The sequence below is a fragment of the Marmota marmota genome, unplaced genomic scaffold, assembly GCF_001458135.2.
Source record: "Marmota marmota marmota unplaced genomic scaffold, marMar, whole genome shotgun sequence".
In the NCBI taxonomy this organism is placed as follows: Eukaryota; Metazoa; Chordata; class Mammalia; order Rodentia; family Sciuridae; genus Marmota; species Marmota marmota.
In genome coordinates, this window is record NW_025999962.1 from 2180242 (window position 1) to 2201092 (window position 20851).

Below are 20851 nucleotides of genomic sequence, written 5' to 3' on the forward strand. Positions count from 1 at the left end.
GAGCCAGGCGGGTGGGGCCCGTGCACAGCCCAAAGCCGAGGGCGTCTCCGAGGAGCGCCTCTGCCCAGCCCCACCGTGCTCTGGTGGGCACGGCGCTGTGCCAGGAGCCTGCGACACTCCTGCGTAGCCACCTAGTGAGCAGTGCCTGGGAACACCTGAGCTGCGCTCCAGGGGCCCCGGGGCAGCCCCGAAGACCAGGGGCGACTTTCTCAGCCAGCAGGGCCCTGGCCAGGGTGGCCGTCCATCCCAGCCCCAAGGCCCCTGCAGCCTCATGGAGCACAGACACCGACACCTCGGTGACCACATTCATCTTGCTGAGCTCACCCAGAGGCCTCAGGTCAGCCCTGCCCACAGCCACATTCCCCATACCGTGTGGCCCTGAGGATGGCACAAAGAAGCGCGTCAGCGCCCGCTGCTGGCAGCAGAGCTGTGGAAGGACAGCCCTCAGCAGCAGCCACGGCGCTCGGCACACGGGCAGCCTGGCGACCTCCAGCACCTCCCGCCCGTGGCCTCCAGGCTGGCTCCCTGGATGCCTGGTCCTGAGGCCTTTCCTGAATGACTCCACCCCCCTGAGTCTGGGGACCAGCTGGGGGCTGCGCACCAGCCCCCCAGGGCTGTGGGCTACTGGGAGCAGAGACATAAAGAAGGGGGCGTCGGGACGGATGGCTTCAGAATGCCTCGGGCCTCCTTCCTTCTTACAGGACTGAAATAACTTGGTGACTGTCTCAGCTGCGGGGGAAACACAGGTGGCAGGCCCACACCACACTTATGGAGGTGACAGCACCAGAGCCAACAGCGGCCACTAGCACCAGGCCCCCTGGGCAGAGGCTCCGACCTGGCGAGCTCGAGGACTCAGTGGGAAGAGGCCCAGGTGCAGAGAACACCCAGCCACTGGGGCTGGGGTACAAGGGAGTGGCATCCAGGCCAAAGGGACAGCCCCCTCAAGTCCCGCAGACCCAAGGAACACCATCACCCCTCACAAGGACAACGGCCAACCCAGGAGGAAGACAGTCCTTGAGGTTCCGACAGCACCTGGATTGCAGGGACCCCTCACCAAGCAGTGATGCCTCAGGCTCAGAGCCTGGAGCCACAGCAGACAAGGGTCACAGGGGGAGAGGCCTCCGGGCAGGGCAGGGCAGGCAGCAGGTGAAGCCAGGACCCCGCCCACAGAAACACAGCGGCAGGCAGGCACCGAGACCCTGACGACACCAACGTGAGGTGGGGTGCCTGGGACAGCCCGAGAGCAGAACACCAGAGGGGGCATCTTCCTGGGGTGACCCGGCCGTCCCATCTCCACAATGTCCTCCTGTGGAGGCCAGGACCAACCTGGTCCCCCAACAGAATCAGCAGGGGCAGGCGTGGGTCCAGGTGACTGGTTAGCCTCTGTTTTGATGGCACAGACCACCCCAGTCCCACCCAGGGACCCCCAGGGCTGAAAGACAAAGCCCTTCCAGAAGGGAAACCCACAGGGGACGGCAGTGGCCTGTGCTGCACAGGATACTCCTCAGACCAAAGCTCCGACCCATCACCTACTCTGTGAGTAGGAACAGAGGGCCCTGCGGAGAGGCAGCCGCCCCCTGCTGGTGGTCAAGGTGAGACCCTCGCTAGCCTGGAACCCCTGGGTAGGACATGGAGGGGTTCATGGGAATCGAGCCACTCCCGCTCCTGACCACCTCACCAGAGCTAGAGACACAGCCTCAAGTGGAGACCCTGAAGCTCAGGCCAAGGTCAGCACAACGGCCCAGGCTGCCCTCCGGGAACAGCCGTCCAGGCCAAGCTTGGTCGCAGTGGACCAGGGGAGAGGCCAGAGCTCAGCAAACCTTCTGAAAACATTTAGGCTGGCTGAGTGCTGGCGTCCACTCCCGGGGTGGACATCTGGAGCCAGCAGAGCCCACCGGGCAGCTAGGCAAGCTTGGAGCAGACCCGCCCCAGGTGGCCCGAGGAGCTGGCCAATTCACAGGCAGCTCTGCCTGGCTCTCCTTGGCTGTGGCTCCCTAGGGACTGAGGACCGAGGCCCCCGACCTGCTGCCCTGGCCCCACGGGGCAGGCACACACTGCGGGTGAGGTGAGCCAGGGTGCTCAGGTGTTCACACGGGCCCCTAAGTGTCCGTGAGGCAGCACACGGGCAGGAAGCTGCTGCCACATCCCTGGACACACGGCTGGCACCAGGGTGGGCCTACAAAAGGGAGGCTGCAGCTCCTCCTCGGGGTGCGAGGGGGGATCCCCGAGGCAACCCAGGTCCACAGAGAAGGGGACAGCAAGCACGGGCTCCCGGTGGCATGCTGCGTTTCCCAGTCTGTGTCCACTTGAGCTGAGCCCAAGCCTGGCAGGATCCTAGGGAGGACTTCCACCCTATCCCTGCTGGCTCTGGCCCTAGGACCAAGCCTGGTTCAAGAAGATGACAGAATGAGGGGAACGGCCAGAGGGCAGGGACAGCTCCACAAGTGCTCACACACACGCCAGAGACAGGGGGACAGGCTGACCCCAGGGACGCTGGGCTGGGCTGGTGCAGAGGACGTCGGTCGGGGTGGGGTCACAGGGGGAACTCGACAAGCTCTAGGCCTGACCATCTGCAGGGCCTCTGCCCTAGCACCTGGCCTGGCTTTAAACCAGAGTTCCTGGGGACACTGCCCCAGAGGATTCAAGGGCACTCGAGAGTCCTGTGCATGATGTCCCCTGGCACTGTGTGACACCCACTGATGTGTATCTTCACTGGGAAACACTGTGCCCAGCTCTGTGCAGGGACACAGTCAGGGAAAGAGGGGACAACACAGTGCCAGGGCAGATGTCCAAGGGGGAGCTGGAGAACAGCATCAGGGGGATGAGTGGCCCCTCTCAGTTAGATCTTCCCAGACCCTGCCTGACCCGCTTGGTGGGCGGAGCCATGTCCCTGACAGGAAGGGACCCTGTCACCTTGAGGGCCCTTCCTCTGGGAAAGGCACACAGCAGATGACAGTGAAGAGGGCCTGGGCCTCCTTGCTGCCCACTGAGACAGGCATCCCCCAGGGCCCTCTAAGGCCACTTCCCAGGACCCTATTCTCAGCCATCAGGCCCCTCCTGCAGTCCGGCATAAAGCAGGGGCTCAACTGAGGCTCACTCGAGCAGCAGGTGGACCAACCAACTGTCCCATCAGCCGCTGCAGAGATCCCTGGGTGGGCGCTTCTCCCAAAGGTGAGCAGGCACCTTGGACGTGGGCACTCAAAGCAGCTGCCTTCCACCGTGAGAGCCTGGCGCGGAGCTGCTCCATCCCACAGCGCCTCCACCCCCTCCACCCGGGGCAGAGGACAACACCTCATGGGGCGGGCCTGCTCTGGACAGGGCGGCTGGGCAGGGGAGGGCAGACGCTTCCCATCCCCACATCCCAACCCCCNCAAGTGACTTGTTGCACCTGAGTTTCTTCATTTATAAACGGGAGAGGGGTGCTGGCTGGGTGCCAAAAGCCCTTTAACCCTGACACCATATATATACTCTGCCTCTGCCCCTTGAAGCTATCCCATTTCTCAAAGGGGAAAGGTCCAGCAAGTTGAGTCCTTGGGTTAGTCAGTCCCAGAAAGACTAGGCCGATCTATCCTACACATCATAACCATCTAAATCTTTCTAAAGAATAGCTTTATTCTTGACATTCTCTGCCAAATTCTGGGGACTCCATACAGCTCCATGAAAAAACTTCCATTCTTTTGACTGACACTTGAACTTCTAAGAATTGGCCCTATAACCTCTCTAGCTTTTTCCTGGTCTATTGGTCAGATAAGCAGGTATTTTCAGTTAAGAGACCCAAGATTCAATCCTAGAATCACCTCTTTTCAGTCCTGGGATTTTAGTTCAGTTTCTTACCCCCTCTGTGTTGTGCACATAAAATAAAGATAAGACACCTACTTCATCAGTTTGATATGGATTAAATGAAATACCATTAAAACTGAATAAGGGCTCAATGAAAGTGCTTGCGCTCTCTCTCTCTCTCTCTCTCTCTCTCTCTCTCTCTCCCACTGAGCAAATGGCCCCCTGCCGAGGCCCAGTGTCTCCCTCCCAGACTCAAACAATGAGTCGACCCCAGGCCTGGCACTGAGGCCCGCCTGCTGCCACCAGTGACATATTTAGGTCAGATACAGTGCACAGCCCCACCAGCCTGCCATAGGACAAAGGCGACACAAATGCTCATTCTTGGTTTTTCTTTTTCCTCTTGAGTAGGAAATAAGATTTCTTGCTAAGTGGAAAGGACTGGGCTGGTCCTGCTACAGGCCCGGGGCTCACCAGCCTCCCGGGACCAGCCCCCCAGGGTTCTATGCGCGGGACTCCCCCCAACCATGAGCTGACGGTGGTGCTAATAGTGCCCTGCCCCCGTCTCCGGGAGCCTGGACCCAGGTCCTGCAGATCTGGGGCTGCTGCCGAGGCCCTGGGCTCTGCGGGCATCCACAGCTTGGGGCTTCCACATGCCCTCAGCTGCTCATGGACACCAAGGGCGCCAGCCAGCCCACCCCACAATGGGCAGCCCCCCACAGACTCAGGCTCCTGCTCCCTCAGTCAGGAGCGAGGTCCCCCAGAGCAGGGTGCAGGGGAGCGAGCCCTCCCCAACCTCCTGTGGCTGCTGTAAAAAATCACCACAAAGAGGCAAAATTGATATTGTCAAATGGCCACACTACCCAGATGTGATTCCAATTAAAATCCCAATGTCATTCCTTATAGAAACAGAAAAAGCCATCATGAAATTCATTTGGAAAAATAAGAGACCCAAAATAGCCAAAGCAATCCTTAGCAAGAAGAGTGAAGCAAGAGGCATCACAACACCAGACCTTCAACGACACTACAGAGCAGTAGTGACAGAACCTGGCATGGTATTGGCACCAAAATAGGTATGTAGACCAATGGTACAAAACAGAGACTAACCCACATAAATACAGTCGTCTCATACCAGACAAAGATGCCAAAAACATGCACTGGAGAAAAGATAGCCTCTTCAACAAGTGGTGCTGGGAAAACTGGAAAACGATATGCAGCAAAATGAAACTAAACCCTCTCTCTCCCCATGCCCAAAACTCAACTAAAAGTGGATCAAGGACTGAGGAATTAAACTAGAGACCTCTCACCTAAAGGAAGAAAAAGTAGGCCTAATTCTCCATCAGGTCAGATTAGGCCCCGACTTCCTTAACAAGACTCCTAAACCGCAAGAAATAAAACCAAGAATCAACAAATGGGATGGATTCAAACGTCAGACAGAGCACGAGTCTCCAGGACACACAAAGAACTCAAAAAACCAAACCACCCAATCAATAAATGGGCTAAGGAGCTGAACAGACACTTCTCAGAAAAAGATATACAACAGACCAACAAATATATGAAAAAAAAATGTTCAAAATCTCTAGTAATGAGAGAAATGCAAATCTAACTGGTGTGAGTAGTTTAAAAAACTACTCACACCAGTTAGAATGGCAGTTATCAAGAATACAGACAACAATAAGTGTTGGCGAGGATGTGGGGAAAAGGCGCACTCATACATTGCTGGTGGGACTGCAAATTGGTGCAGCCAATATGGAAAGCAGTATGGAGAGCCCTTAAAACTTGGAATGGATCCACCATTTTGACGCAGCTATCCCACTCCATTATCTACACCCAAAGGACTTAAAAACAGCATATTATAGTGACAGAGCCACATCAATGTTTATAGTGGCTCCATTCACAATAGCTAAACTGTGGAAGCAACCTAGATGTCCTTCAATAGATGAATGGGTAAAGAAACTGTGGTATATATACACAGTGGAATATTACTCAGCAATAAAAGATGATAAAATTATGGCATTGGCAGGTAAATGGATGGAGTTGGAAAATATCATGCTTAGCGAAGTAAGCCAATCCTAAAAAAACCAAATGCTGAATGTTCTCTCTGATAAGTGCATGCTGATCCATAATGGGGGGTGGGCATGGGGAAAATGGAGAACTATGACTGGGCAAAGGGGAAGGAAAGGAGGGTGCATGGGGACAGGAAAGATGGTGGAATGAGATGGACATCATTACCCTAGGTACATGTGTGACTGCACATATGGTGTGATGCTACATGGTGTACAACCAGAGAAATGAAGTTGTGCAGCAACTGCGTACGATGAATCAAAATGCATTCTGCTGCCACATATACCTCATTAGAATGAATGAACAAATAAATACATACATACATACATACATAAAATCGCCACGGACTTGGTGGCTTAGACAACACCACTCTTCCCTTACAGCTCCAGAGACCAGAGGCCCAAAAGGGGTCTGGCTGGGCTCGAGGCGAGTATGGGGTTGCTCCGCTGCACGACCCCTTTCCTGGTGTTGCCCACTTTAGAGGCACCTACAGCTCAGGACCCTAGCAGCAATGACATCACTAACTTCTGACCCCATGGCTACCTCTCCTCCTCAAACCCTCCCGCCTCCGTTTGAGGACCCCTGGGACGACTGACCCAGGTCGTCTCTGGTGGACAATCCTGGGTCATCTCCCATCTCAGACCAGCATCGTGGTCACATCAGCACGCCCCTCTGCTGGGGAGGTCCCATTCATGTTTCGGGCAGCAGCATGCAGACACTCACAGGTCGCTCTCTGCTCCACTCTCTCGAGACACAATGCAGGGTGGAAAGTCCCTGGTAGCCGGGGATGGGGCAGCCCTCTCGGCTCCCCCGGCCCACAGTGGACCTTCTGTCCTCCAGCCCCTGGCATTTCGAGGGTCCCTCCTGGGGTGCACAGACCCCAGCTGTCCCTTTCTCCCCACTGCCAGCTGTGCCCCAGACGCACCTGAAGCAGGACTCACCAGGACCGCACCCGTGGCCCTGGAGAGAACCGCTCATGGTAACCTCTCTGGATCAGCGGGGGCAGAATGTCACCAAGGAGACGCTTGCAGGTGGGCCGTGTGTGACCTTGCAGTATACTCAAAGACCATGGAGCAGAGACATATGGGAGCTCAGAGTCCAGGCTCCAGCTGCCTGACCCTACTCCCCACACAGGCCACGCTACGCCAGGAAGCTGCAGAGGTGGGCACTGCCCACGCTGGCCAGCAGCTAAGCCACAGGTAGGGACCACGGCCAAGGCCGCCACCCAGCACTTTGGGCTGCGGATGCTGCTATATCACAGGCCGTAGATCACGCGGGGCAGCTCCCAGCCCAGGGGCCTGCTCCTCTCCCAGGGCCTGGTGCTGGCCTTGGGCTCCGCGCACTCAGGTGACCTGGTTACAGACAGCTAAGGACAGTCAGGGAGCCTGCAGGAGGCCAGGGCAGCCAGAACCCCCAACGCCCAAGGATGTGCCCCAAAAAGAAGAGATTAGGCACAGCTCCAGTTGGGCTGCACCGACACCCACCCAGCAAACCAATCCACTCTCCAGGAAGGCAAGATCACCCAGGTGCATGGCCCCAGAGGGAAACCGGGACGGTCCCCAAGGGTACAAGGAGCACAGTCAGGGGACACAGAGTGACTGGTGAGAGGAGGAGGGAAGGAGGCCAAGGGCGGTCTGGGCCCCGAGGCACTCTTGTGTCCACAGGCCTTGCAGCAGTCGACAAGCCAATCAAGTTCTGGTGGCACCTCTGTGGGACACTGAGAAGGGGGACGTCCCAGCCCTGCACACAGGCTCCTGCCTCCAAAGGGTGGAGCAAATGAGGCTCAGAGACCCTGAAGTCGAGAGAGATGCCCAGCAACACTGTGCACACCAAGCTCACTCGCTGGAGGCTACAGGAAGCCCCGGGCAGCTGGCGGCCAGGCTGCCACCCGGCCCACGCTTCAGGCCTCACCCCAGGGTCTGGAGGGAGAAGGGCAGGTGACCCGCTGACTGGCACTCTGGAGCACCCTCCCCACCATATTCTGATCTTAGGGGAGGCAGAGGAGACGCCTTGGCCCATGCCCACCACGGGCCCGGGCAGCGCAATGGCGGCTCTACCCACCACCCTGGGCTCAGCGACACCCAGCCCACAGGGAAGCTGGTGGGAGGAAGGAAAGCAGCTTCGAGGCTATTTTTAAACCTGCAAAAGTAGAACTCTGAAGCAGGAGTCCTCCCGGCACACCACTCCACGGCCAGCCTCAGCCAGAAATAAAAATCAAGTGATAACCCTTAAATAAACTCCTTCCCACCCAGCCCGGAGCGCAAACCCCCAGAAACAGGAGGCTGCTCCCGGCCAGGTGGCGCTGCGCACCCCACAGCCGGCTGGGCCCTGCGCCTCCCGGACTCACGGACTCTCCGGCCCCATACTCCTCCCAGCACCATCATGGACCTTTCTAGAAGACAAAGCCAGCACCCCCCACACACACACAGGTACAAGGGGACTCCTGAGCTGAGCGCACACCTGCACCTTCAGCCCTGGGAAGAGGCAGCTCCCCTCCGCCGGTGGCCCGGTGATCCACTCTGCCTGAAGGAAAAGGTTCACCCTGGAACTACCTTCCTGCTCTGCCCACGTTCCCTCACATGGCCCCTTGTCCCCGGTCAACTCAGCAGAAGCACGAATAAGCCGTGGATGCTGCACAGACGCCACCAGGCAGCGCCTGGTCCTGGCGTGCACACCCTGCCCTCCAGGCTGCCGCGCGCATGCCCCCAGTGAGCGCTGCACCGTAGGAAACCATCGTGGGGTTGCGGGGGACTGTAGTGCACCGAGATCTTGCCATGTAAAGAACAAGAAATGGGATCCGGGCCGGTGCTTTCACCCACAAGGACGGATTACCAGGAATCGATAATGGCCTTTCAGCGCGAGATGGCGCAGGGCATCTAACACCGGGGCCGGATGCTGGGCTGGGCCCAGCACTGAGCAGATGCTCCTCCCGCCCGGCTCCCCTCTGGCCAGGCACTCGGTCCCTAGCTGAGCCCTTTGGGCTGGTCCTGTCCCAAAGCAACAGGCTCTTTGCTGAACAGCCACCCACTGCTCAGTGTGGGCGGGGACAGGCAGGGACACCCTGGCTCCATTAGTGAGGTCAGGCCCCAGGCTCCGAGTGGATGGGCCAGCAGGGAGCAAAGGGACACAGAGGACACATGCGCCTGGGACAGCATGGGAGCAGAGGGAGGAGTCGGGCCCTGGGAGGCCCCAGTGGGGCCATGAAGGTGTGCAGGGGGGGTATGCCCCGTGGAGGGAACAGTCCTTCCACCCTCTGCCCACCCTCCTCTCATTGATTCATCCATCCAACCATTCGCACTCCCAACCCACCCCTGGCTCACATGCTCACTGATCCGTCCAGCCAGCCATCGATCCAGTGACCCCCCTGCCCATCCTCCACCCCTGCACATGCACACACACACACACCCAGATGTGCACCAAGCAGCAGGCGGCCAGGCTCTGTGCCCAAGCTGGCAGAACTCACAGGTAGGGTATCCACACTGCCCGTGAGTCCAGTCCAGGGAGGAGACGAGTGGGGATGAACAAGGGTGCCCCCCCCAGCTGGAACACTGGACATGCCGGGCCACCCTGGCACTCCTCATGGACACCCTCTCTGTCAGCGTGGCCTCCTCTGTGCAGACGACAGTTTCAACAAGGGACCCCAGGGAGACAGCAGAGGACAGAAGGCCACGGACCCAGGCAACTTCCTGGCCCCTGCCCACACCTCTGCGGTGCCATCTGGAAGCAGGCACACGTCCCCAGCCCCTCACAGCTAGGGGCTCATGATGAGCCCCGTGGGACCTGACGATCACTCAGAGAAGTCCCAGAGATGGGCGGGGGCTCCCCATTCAACTTTCCCCATGGAATTCAATTCTGTCATCAAAAGCACCTGTCCACTGCTGACCCCACCAGCATAAGCCAGCAGGAGAGCGCGGACAGGGCAGCTCCTGGCTCGGCCCCTCGGCGCAGCAGGGAGGCCGGAGCAGGAGGACCAGGCCGCAGGCTGTGGGGCAGGACCGTGGAAGCTCTGGCATGGGGTCACTGGCTCTGAGCACCTCCTGACCAGGGCCACCAGGAATCTCAGGGCTGATCATCCACAAGGAAGAACCGGAGCAGAGCTCACGGTCAGGAGAAGGAGCTGGGAGGGTGGAGGTTCTTCTCCCTGGGTGCTGGGGGAGGAACCAGGGCTCACAAATGACAGGCAAGGGCCTCGCACTGAGCCACGCCCCAGCCCCCCGAAATAGGGAGCCCTGGCCCCAGTGGAGCAAGCTTTTAATTTTCTTGGGGCCAATTCCATCTTCCTCCTACACAATTCTGCAGGATCTGATGTCCAGTCCCGTTCTCAGTTGTCAGTCATCTGTGCATCCAGCCTGGTCCCACCTGGCCCTCTGCGTGTCTCCCCGGGGACAGAGCCAGACTTGCCAAGCCTCTGTCCCCAGAGGTTCACCTCTTCAGCTCAACACCACTGAATCGGCAGGAGGAAGAGATGACAGAGACCAAACCTCTGCAAGACATCTGCAGGCTGGGGGGACGGGTGGGTCCAGGTGCAGCTGGACAAGCCCAGCTCCATCAGGCCTCATGGCTGCTGGCTCCCAAGACCCTTCTGTCTTCAGAACGGCAATGGTGAGGTCTTCCTCACCTCCAACCACCCAGGCTGGCCATGCCGAAACTCGCCCGCCCCGCAGGGGCCCTCTCTCTGAGTCTGTGCATCCAAAGGACGGCCCTTCATGTCTGTGGCCACCCACCTGCTCCCAGGTTCCTGGAGGAGTCCTCCTCAGGGTGCAGGGTGGGGGCGGCCACTCTGACCCTCAGAGCAGGGGGAAGCCTCCTCAGAGCAGCATGGGGGCTCAGGAGCAAAAGCACCTCTTTCCAAGTCAGGATCCACCCACTGTGTGGGTGCCAAGGGCCCAGAGACGGGCTCCCTAGAGGAGCCTCTGCCAGGCCACCCAGGGAGGTCCCTGCAGGCCTTCACGTCAATAGGAGGAAAAAACCTGGATCCCCGGGGTCCTCAGCAGAACAGTCCAGCAAGGGGAGCTCCATGCCATGCCACACCACACTGCTCCTGAGTAGGGCTGCGTGTGCACCTGTGAGACGGACAGCCTCCCTCTCCAGAGCCCGTGCCAGCAGGAGGTCAACAGATGCACACTCACGTACAGGCTCAAAAAGCAACCAGCAGCTGGGGTGAGCTTCGGGATGACTGGAAATGAATGATGCTTTTGGTTTATTTATGGACTTCCTTAACACACCCAGGCCAGGGCTAAACGCAGCTCGCCCTCGCCTCTTCAGCCTGGGCCCCGTCTACCAGGAACACTTGTCCTCTTCAATATTTAACCACCCAAGAAGGCCACGTGCAATCGGCCCTTTCCTCTCCTCCGTGAAGGGAGAGAAAGTGCCGCAGATAATTGAATGACCACGTGGAGCTTACGGACAGGGGCACTGCAGTCCTCTTAGGTGACTGTGTTCAACTGTCTGCTGACAAGTGGCAGAGACAAGAACCAGAAGCCAGAGTCCCAATGCCGCACTGAGGGGCAGGGACAGCCAAGCAGCCAGGACATCTTGGTGGACCCCAAGGTCACACACGGCCTGCTCCTGGGGATGGAGCTGGAAGCCAGACCCTGCAGGCTCCACTGTGATGACCTTCCTGCAGCCGACCTGTGCCCCTCACCCCCCGCACTGCTCCCAACCCAGGCACCATGCTCAGGGCAGGGAGATGAGTGCCACCTGTGTCATCAGGGTGCAGAACCTGGTAAGAACCACCTGCGAGCACTGCAGCAGCCCAAGGCCGCAGACCGCGGGACAGGCCATGGTTGGGGAACAGGCGGGCTGACCACACCAGGAACTGCCTCTAGGTGTAGGTGTGGGTGTGCCGATGTTTGCCTAAGGGATAAGATCAGATATCACCTGGCTTCCATTTACAAAGTCATGGGAAGAAATCTCTAAACAAATAACCTAATCAGTAAACAGGCAAAGAACCGGCAGGTACTTCTCAAGAAACAACAATACCTGGAAAGCACCCTCTCCAGCAATCAGGGAAACGCACCCAGAACTGGCTAGACTCTCGGCTCACTCCAGTCACCACAGCGATTCTCAAGAACATACATGATAAATGCCGGCGAGGACGTGGGGGAAAGGGGTGCTCGTCTCCTGTCGGTGGGACTGCCTTTAGTGCCACGCTGGAAAGCAGGGGGGAGACTCCCCCAAACTAGGAATGGATCCACCCATGACCCAGCCAGCCCACTCCTTGGGATTCATCCAAAAGAGCTAAAGTCAGCCTACCATAGTGACAGGGCCACCCCAGTGTCACAGCAGCAAGTTTACACAGCCAGGTCGTGGGGCCACCTGTCAACAGGCGAAGGGATGGAGAAAGTGTGGTATAAAGACAAATGGAGCTTTACTCGGCCACAAGAAGAGGGAGACCACGGCACTCGCTGGAGATGGCAGGTGCGGTGAGCCAGACCCAGGAAGTCAAGGGTCAGGTGTCCCCTCATACGGGGACTGGAGCAAACAGGGGAGGGAGGGAGGAGTGGGGAAGACCGGGCGGAAGGGAGACCAGGGGGCAGAGGGGCAGCGGTGGAGCAGGAGGGGAGGGGAGGGGAGTGGACCTCCAGGATCACGGTGCACGACACATGCGACCCCACAGGGAGCCCCACCTTCAGGAACTAGTGGAAGGACCCATCAAAGCGGATACAAGGAGGGGGAGAGGAGGCCGGGAGAGGGGGAAAGGGGGGGGGAGGCCGGCGGAGGAAAGGGAAGTCCACGCATGTGCAGCCTCGTGGGGACCCAGCTCTGCGTTCTATATGATGCTAAAAGAACAGGAGAAAGGAAAGAGATTCAGCGGAAGGTGCGGGGCCTGGGGGCTTGAGGGGCAAGACGGGGTCCTGAATTCAAGATCAGCCTCTGCACTTTAACAGGCCCTCAGTGACTTAGCAAAACTCTGCCCTAAAATTAAAGGTAACAAGGGCTGGGAGTGCAGCTCGGGTAGAGTGCCCCTGGGTCAGTGGCATAAATAGAGAGACCACTGGCTATCCACAGGGGAGGGGCGGTGTAGGTGAGGGAGCAGGCAGAGGAACTCTAGCTCCCTGAACACACCCCGACTTGGGATCCATGTAAACAATTTGAAATTAATTCAGTCCTTTTTGAGATGGGGTCTCACTATGCTGCCCAGCTGGCCTTGAACTCCTGGGCTCCAGTGGTCCTCCTGCCTCAGCCTCCCGAGTAGCTGGGACCACAGGTGACACCACAGCAGACTGTTTTAGCAGCTGTAGGAGCTCCCTTTTTGAAAAAGCTCTTGACACACATGAGATGGAAGGAGACGGCCTCAGGGGCCACACATGGCTCGGGGACACTCTGGATGAGATGGCCCAGCCTGCGTCTCCCCACAAGGCAACAGCACACAAGCACAAACTGAGGACATTCTACAAGTAAGTAACCAGCACTCCTTGAAAACACCAAGTCAGGGAACAGACACAGGCTGACCACTGTCCAGGAGAAGGAGTCCAAAGAGGCAGCAGAAACGCACAGAGCCCACGCGGAGCTTCTCCCTGGAGGGCAGTGAGTCTCCCTCCAGCAGCCTGATCCTCACTGCTCACTGACCTTGATGACTGCGGTTAGGTGGAGACTGACCATCACGTCTGCAACTGACCATCAAGCAGGTCACAGAAAGAAAATACACAGGAGAACTGCTAGATGGTGGGTGGGGAAAGGATGTATGGCAAGTGGTGGAGGAACCAACAGATGATGGATGGGTGGGCAAGTGGGTGGAGGGATGCATGGGTGAATGGATGGATGGGGGATGGGCGGGGGCTCCCCATTCAACTTTCCCCATGGAATTCAATTCTGTCATCAAAAGAANATGGTGGATGGATGGACGCAGGCACACACACAGACCGAGGGATAGATGGGTGTGGGGTGGGTGGGCAGGTAAATGAGATAGATAAATGTGTAAAACGTGAATCTTGGATGAACAACTGGATGAAAAGCACAAGGGAATCATTTGTATTTTTTCTGTAACTTTCCTGTAAACCTGAAATCATGTCAGAATTAAAAGAAAACGAAGGCAACCTCTAAAACTCTAAAGTGTAACAATCTAAGGGAGACAGGCTGCGCTGACTTGGTCCCTCGGCCAGGGTGAGTGACTTCAAACGGAGTGGTGTGCACCCCTCCAGGGGAGCAGCCCCTGGGAGCACAAGGACTAGGACTGGATACCAGCTGGTGGGCAGTCCTACGCCGGCGGGCAGCGCTGGCTTGGATTCTGAAGGGTGTGGATGTTGTCGTGCGACAAAACCAGCCAGCATGCGGTGTCGCCTTCTGAGAACCAGGATTTCTAGCAGAAAGACCCGATAAGAATCTGATGAGGCAAACGGGTCAGTTCCAGGACTGGCGGGCACTTCTCCTGCCACACCGGGAAGACCCACCAGCACTGACCAGGCTCCCACAGCCAGGCAGAGCTGCCTGGGCCCAACAGAGCCGCGACCTGAGGATGAGCCCTCCACCCACTGGTCTCAGGGGAAGATGCAGCTCATTCTTTCAAATCTGGAAAATGAAGGGGGCGATTCATTTTACAAATGAAGGTTATAAAGCTCAGAATCGGTCGGCTCATGAGTGGAGCGGGAAGGGGCCCGTGCAGCCGGCGCAGGGGCCAGAAAATTACCAAGACCCCGGACATCTGCAGAACTCAAGGAGCAGCTCGTTCTGTCACAGCCTGGACTCAGGGCCTCTGTCTGGAGCACTCTGGGCCACCTACTGGTGACAGGTGGTGGAGGACGCCAGGAGGGTGGGAATCAGCTCCCCGGGAGGTGATGGTGGACGTGGACATGAGAGCACGGGAAGTGATCTGTTCAGTTCTGGTGCACAATCAAAACCTCTCGTAATGGAGCCAGCCCACAGCTCAGGTGGAACTCTGACTGCCACTGTGAGAGCCACCTAGGAGTCCAACAATTGGCTTCTTAGGCAGCACTGAGGCCAGAACCTGAGTGCCGGAGGCGGCAACGACGTCTGGTAGTAGGCAGCCTTGTTTGCACTTTTCCTCACAGCCCCAATCTGTGTCACAGATCTGGACAGCCCCAAAGAAGCACGCCCATGGGTCTGGCTGTTCCATTCTCCAACTTCATCATGACCTGCCTTGAAGTGAATGTGAGTGCACAGTGTCCTGTGGACCCTCCCAGGACCGCTTCTCCTGGACACCTCTCTGCCCCACCAGGCCCCTGTGGATGCTCCACAGCCCGTCGCCTTTGCGGGGGGCCATGCACTCTGCAGATTCACCCAGCCCCATGAAACTGCCAACACTGGACAGCTCTGGCCTACAAAAAGGCAATGTAATAAGGCTCAGCCGGGAAGAGGCAGCCTCCTGCAGCTGCTGACCTGACCCCAGCTGAGGTCTCCAGCCAGCACAGGATGAGCTCCACATGCCCGTGCAAACCCAGCAGAGCTGGCCAAGGCCACAGGTGGCAGGTCCCCAGGACTGCAACCAGGAGGGCTTACTACCCACAGCTCTCTCCACCCAGGTGGGCTCAAAGGCAACCTCAGACTCAGGAAAACCAAGTCACTCCATAGCGCAGCCACAGAGCCACCAGAACCACTCACACTCTGTCCCTGGGGGCCAGGGCAGACAACGCGCTATCACTGTGCACGCGCACACACGAGCACACATAGGCCCAGCCACCACACACGCTGACCACTGCTGGATATTCACGCACAGATACTACTGCCATGGTCAACCACCTGCACACCTACACTACCACTGCCACGCACGTACGTACACACACACACACACACACCTCCCTACTGCTCTCCAGCCAGGTGAACCCACAGAGCCGTGTGCGACACGGGTCCCTGACCACCAGGTGAGTGTGCAGATTCCCCTGAGCCAGGCCCCAGCCTGCAGGAGAGGCAGGTAGAAGCCACAGGACAGGGCACCCTGGTCATCTAGCCTCACAGCGGGAGTGTGACGCCCAGCACCACAGGGCCCACCAGAGGGGAGCCGAGGCAATATCACAAGTGAAAGAACCTGGTCCCCTGGGACATCAGGCTTCGTATGTCTGCATCCTACTGAATCCACGGAGGGCTCCCAGCACAGGCCCTGGGCCGGGAAGAGGAGAGAAATCAGAGACAGAGACCCCCCAAGCAGCCTGCAGCCAGTCAGCACAGGACAGAGGGACAGAGACCAGTCAGGCACCAGCTGCCAGCCAGAGCCTTGAGGAGCCCTAGCCGTGCAGGACCCCCAGAAGGGAGGGGCCTGCCTGTCAGCCCTCAGCCCTGCCCTTTGCCCAGGGCAGCTGGCCGAAGTGGGCCTCCCCTGGGCCTTGATTTGCGCAGGTCACAGTGCCCAGCTCTGGGTGGGTGCGCAGGGCTGAAGCTGCCCCTTCCTGCACCTTCCTCCCAAGAGCAGCGTATCAGCCGTCGTACCAGCTGTGAACATGCCCCACGGCAGGGTCACGGGCATGGGCTCCTGCGTGGGCTCAGGGCTGGTCTGTCTGCTCGAGGCCCTTACTGGTCGGGGACTCCACCCAGCAGGAGGGCAACTCGAGCTCTCCCTGCCTCCTGCCCTCCCCGTAACACCCAGAGGACACGGAGGAGAGGAGAGAGGATCCAAAGTGAGCCGCCAGGGACTCTTCCCTGCCAGGCCCCCCAGGCCCCTCCAGAACAACCTCTAGTCTCAGAGGCCAGGCCCCAGCAAGTCGGGGCTGTGCGGGAGGCCAAGGACCGGGAACCCATTGCACCCCCTCCCTGACCCGTGACTAACGGAACACAAACCTTTTTTTAAAGAAGTATTTTTTTTAGTTACAGATGAACATGATACCTCTATCTTATTCATCTGTTTTTTAAGTGGTGCTGAGGACGGAACCCAGTGCCTCTCACTGAGCCACAACCCCAGCCCCAGAACACAAAACCCGATTCCTACAAAATACCAGACAAACTCTGAGTGGTGGGAGACGCCCGTGCCAGACTGACTGGAAGGGTCCAGGTCCTCATGGAACATTCTGGTCCTTCCCCACAGGATCCTCTCTTACCCCTCACTCTGAGCAAAGGTGACGAGGACCAGGCCCAGAGAAGCAGCCGGCAAAGACACCGGCTCAGAGGCAAAGGGCCATGCGGGGACTTCCAGGCCCCAAAAGCCATGTGGGCCGTGCCTGGCCCAGTCCCATATCCACGGCAGAGCGCCTGGCCCGCAGCCGCAGGACCATGCCCCAGCTTGGCCCAGCCCAGAGCGGCCTGTGCCCTCCCGGGGCGCCTGGTACTCACGGAGGAAGTGCTTTTCCAATAAGGCGATCTCCAGGTGGCCCTTGATCTCGTTCAGCCGGTCAGACTCTGTCCGGTTGCAGTCCTGGGCCCCTGAGGCCATGATGAGGGTCCCCGGACCAGCCTGGAAGAGAGACAGGCAGAGCTCAGAGGACCCTGGACAGAAGCCCTCGCCCCGCCAGTCCACTCCGTGGGCCCAAGGCCTCGGGAGAGCAGCGGCAGCTCTGCGAGGGACGGGAGCGCAGCTTCCTGGGCACAAGGTGGCACGGTGGCCCCCAGGGCCCCACAGCGCCCAGTCCATGAGGCCAGGAGACGGGCCCTGCACCATAAGGTCCTCACCAGCACGCCTCAGCATCCCACCACGCGGACACCCCGGAGCTCACAGGAGCTCAACCTTAAGACAAGACACCAGAATCTAAGTCAAGTGCCCAGTGTCCAGCGTTGCCCTCACAGTGGGCGCTGGGCCAAGGCCATGTCCATACCATGCAGATCAAGCTGGAGAGAAGGGCTCTCAGGCAGGATCAGGCCTGTGGGGGACAAGGGAGAGCAAAGTCCACACCAGGGCCTCACCCTGACAGCTCCGTGAGGACTGATGTGACCACTGTCCTGTCCCGGCAGCCGGGGGGGCAGGCTGCAGCCACGGCCACCGCTGCCCACGGCCACGAGCCCAGAGCCAGCAGCTGCTCTGCACCCTGCGCCTTTCCCAGGGAAAACAAGAGGCCCACCCACTAGCCAGGCCTGTCCACACGGGCACTCACATGGTCACTCCACAGATGCATCCTGCTGCTGACCCGATTGCCTGGCCAAGGACAGCAGAGCTGCCTTCCCCTCCTGGTCCCCAGACCTCCTCCAGGGCTGGGCAATGGTTAACACAGCATGTGCTGGAAGAGCGTGGCCAGGAGAGCAGGTCCACCCTGCACACATCTGTCACCTGCTGGGAGGCCACAGGCAGGAAGAGGGGGCACACCCCGAAACACTGTCCACAGGACAGACGCTCTCAGAGGACCCTGAGGACAGGGAAAGCCCTGCGCCCCACGACTGTGTGGCTCACCTCGGTCTGCCCCGGGCGGAGCCGCGGGACTCACAAGGCAGGGGTGAGGTCAGCCAGGTGTCCACTCAGAACCCTGGGACGCCCATCACCAGGCGCTCCACACAGCTAGCCCCAGACAAATCGCAAAGCCTGGACCAGGCATGGAGACCCAGGTGGGCAGCAGCCGAGTGCAGCGCCCACTGTCCCAGGCGGGGATGCTGCCATGGCTGTGCTCGGCCCTCAGTGTTTAGACCAGCTCACCACGCCACAGAGACGGGCAGAGGACCAAATGCCTGGCGTTCAATCCAGAATCATCCAGAGGGTGAGGGCAGGCAGTGACCAGGAGACCAGGACCACTGTGCATGAAGGGCACGTGGGGTTCAAGTGCGCTGGGCGTCTGAGACATTTTTTATTACCAAAAAACCCAAACAAACAAAAAAACGCCCTTTTTAATCCCCCAAACAAACGCTGGGCCACATGCGACCTGCTCATCCCAAGGCACCCTGGGCAACTCCAGGCCACCTGACCTGACTCTGGCTGGTCCCCATCTCCCTTTCCCTGAACATCTATGCACCTCCTGGAAGGTCCCCCCCTTCTCTTGGAGTCACACTTCACCACCCTGCCCCCAGTAGGGCACGGCGAGGCCTGTCTCAAGGACAAGGTGGTGATAAATGCTGAACTGAAATGCGATCCAGCAAGCCAGGCTCTGCGGCCAGCCCCAGCCTGCCCAGCTCCCGCCCCGCGGCCTTCTGCTCTGACTGCCCCTCCCCTGGCCGCCCACGTTTTCAATGTTTCACTTGCTCTTTCTGTTGAAGAAACCTGCACGCCACAGGAGGGCGGGCACCCAGAAGGAGTGCGTGCCACGCGGGGCCTGGAAGGTCTGTTCGATGCTCCCCATTGTCTGGAGGCCCCGCAGCAGGTGACCTAGGCAAGCCGTGCCGCGGCTGTCCCAGGAACGGGCAGAGGCACAGAGGGCCCTTCCCGGAAGACTTGTAGATACCGGGGAGTGGTTGTGAACGATCCAGCACAGAGCACCAGATGGAGAACCAGGGACCCCGTGCCACGATGCACTCAGGACAGGAAACAGCCCACCCACCCAGGGGATGGCTCCCCCTGGCAAGGGGATGGCTCCTCCCTCCAGCAACGCGGAGAAAGAAGGGTCCTTCCTTTTGTGACAAGGCAAGGCTGGAGTCCCAAGAAGCCGTGGCCTGGGCCTGCACCCCATGGGACCCCTGTCCACAGCAAGGATACCAAGCCTGGAGAGGCAGCGGGAGGCAGAGCCACGGGCCAACCTGCTCAAGCCCAGTGGCCCACATGCCCTGCCCATCCAGGGGAGAGGAAGGAGGTGAGGACAGTCAGTGGTAATCAGGGCCAAAGCCAGGATGTACATCCGTGTCCCCGAGTCTAGCCCCTGCCTTACGACTGGGGGCTCCCCAGGAAGGAAGGAGAACAAATCACGCTTGAAGTGACTGTTCCCCCAGAAAACGTCCCCAGTCCCTGAATCAGTGCCCACCTGTGACTAGGAGACAGGTGACAGGCCTCAGAGGAAGAGGAGGGCATGGTCAGAGGGTCTACAGGGCCCAGGAGGGGAGCATCAGAGCCCCCAGCCCCCAGGCCCCACTGAGCCCAGGACAGCCAGGCTCTGCTGTGACAACCACCAGCTTTCTTATCTTTCAAATGGGGGTGACAGCCCCAGAAAGGAGCCGCCCAGAGTGTGGAACGGCAACCCCGGCCCTGCCGACAGCCTGTGCACGAGCACCGTCGCTCCAGTCGCAAGGCCAACGGCAGGAAGACGGGAGGCACGGCCCCCCTGGCTTCCGCGGGGCCACGGCTGAAGCCATGTTTTCAGGGCAGCTGAGCACACCAGGTTGTGACGCCACCCTGTTCTGAGCACGCCAGCCGGGCAGGGCCAGGCTCAAGTGACTGAGGGGCGAGAAGGAAGCTGGGAGGTGCCCCATACCCCTGCCCACTCGCCCTGCCGAGCAACGTGCCTCGAAGGGTGTGGGGTGGCCACGTGCCAGGCACAGAGCAGAGGGTAGGCTGGTGTGGGGCAGCTCCACCCGGGGAGCAGGCGGGGCACCCAACCTACCTTCCCAGCAGCCTCTGCCAAAGCCAGCGTGGCCGACCGGCAGCACACGAGCATGCCAGTCCACGTCCCTCGGTGGGTATCCCTGGCACCTGGGACCAGGAAGGCCCGCGCCTTGGGTGCTGCCCAGCCCTGTGGACTTTGGCAGCCTTGGTCCAGAAGGGGCAGCAGCTTGGCTGGGCATGAGGGGCACTGAGAAAGGTTCTGTGGGAAATGACCAGCAGGTCAGGGTCCCCAACTGGGTGACAAGACCCCAGGGTGCTACTCTGAAATGCTGGGGCCTGAACCCCTCTGAAAGGCCACCAGCTGCCCCCCTCTCAGACGTCAGAGGAGCAAGCCTGATTGCAGCCAGGAGCCTGGACGTGGCAGGGGACTAGGGCTCCTGGCACAGCCACTGTGGCCGGGGGTGGCCGCGTCTCCCTTCTTCTGTTTTCCTGGAGCCATTCTTTGAAGGGGAAGCTCTCCAGCTGTGTGTGGAGGGAGCCTGGGACCTTGTGGGGACCCTCTTCAATCTCCCACTGTCCAAGGCATCTGCCCCTCTGCCTCGCGGGCGGGGCCACCCCAGATCCCCCCCCCCAGCTCTAAGGACTTTAGTGCCCACCTTCCCCGCAGGCCTGGCACTGCCACGCGCATGACCCGCCCCCCCATCTCCACCCCACCCGGCCTCCCTTGGACAA

At 59.4% G+C, this 20851-nt stretch overlaps 1 protein-coding gene across 2 annotated transcripts in view; it reads right to left on the reverse strand.

The window, feature by feature from the left end:
• The window catches only part of Gramd4 (GRAM domain containing 4), a 50838-nt gene that overhangs the window by 22836 nt on the left and 7151 nt on the right, over positions 1-20851 (reverse strand). The window contains exon 2 of one of the 2 annotated variants that reach the window (XM_015501776.2): positions 17062-17182. The exons of the other annotated variant lie outside the window; for it this stretch is intronic. Within the exon in view, the coding sequence (XP_015357262.1) occupies positions 17062-17182 (121 nt within the window). The remainder of the gene's footprint in view (positions 1-17061; positions 17183-20851) is intronic. 2 annotated transcript variants of the gene reach the window in all.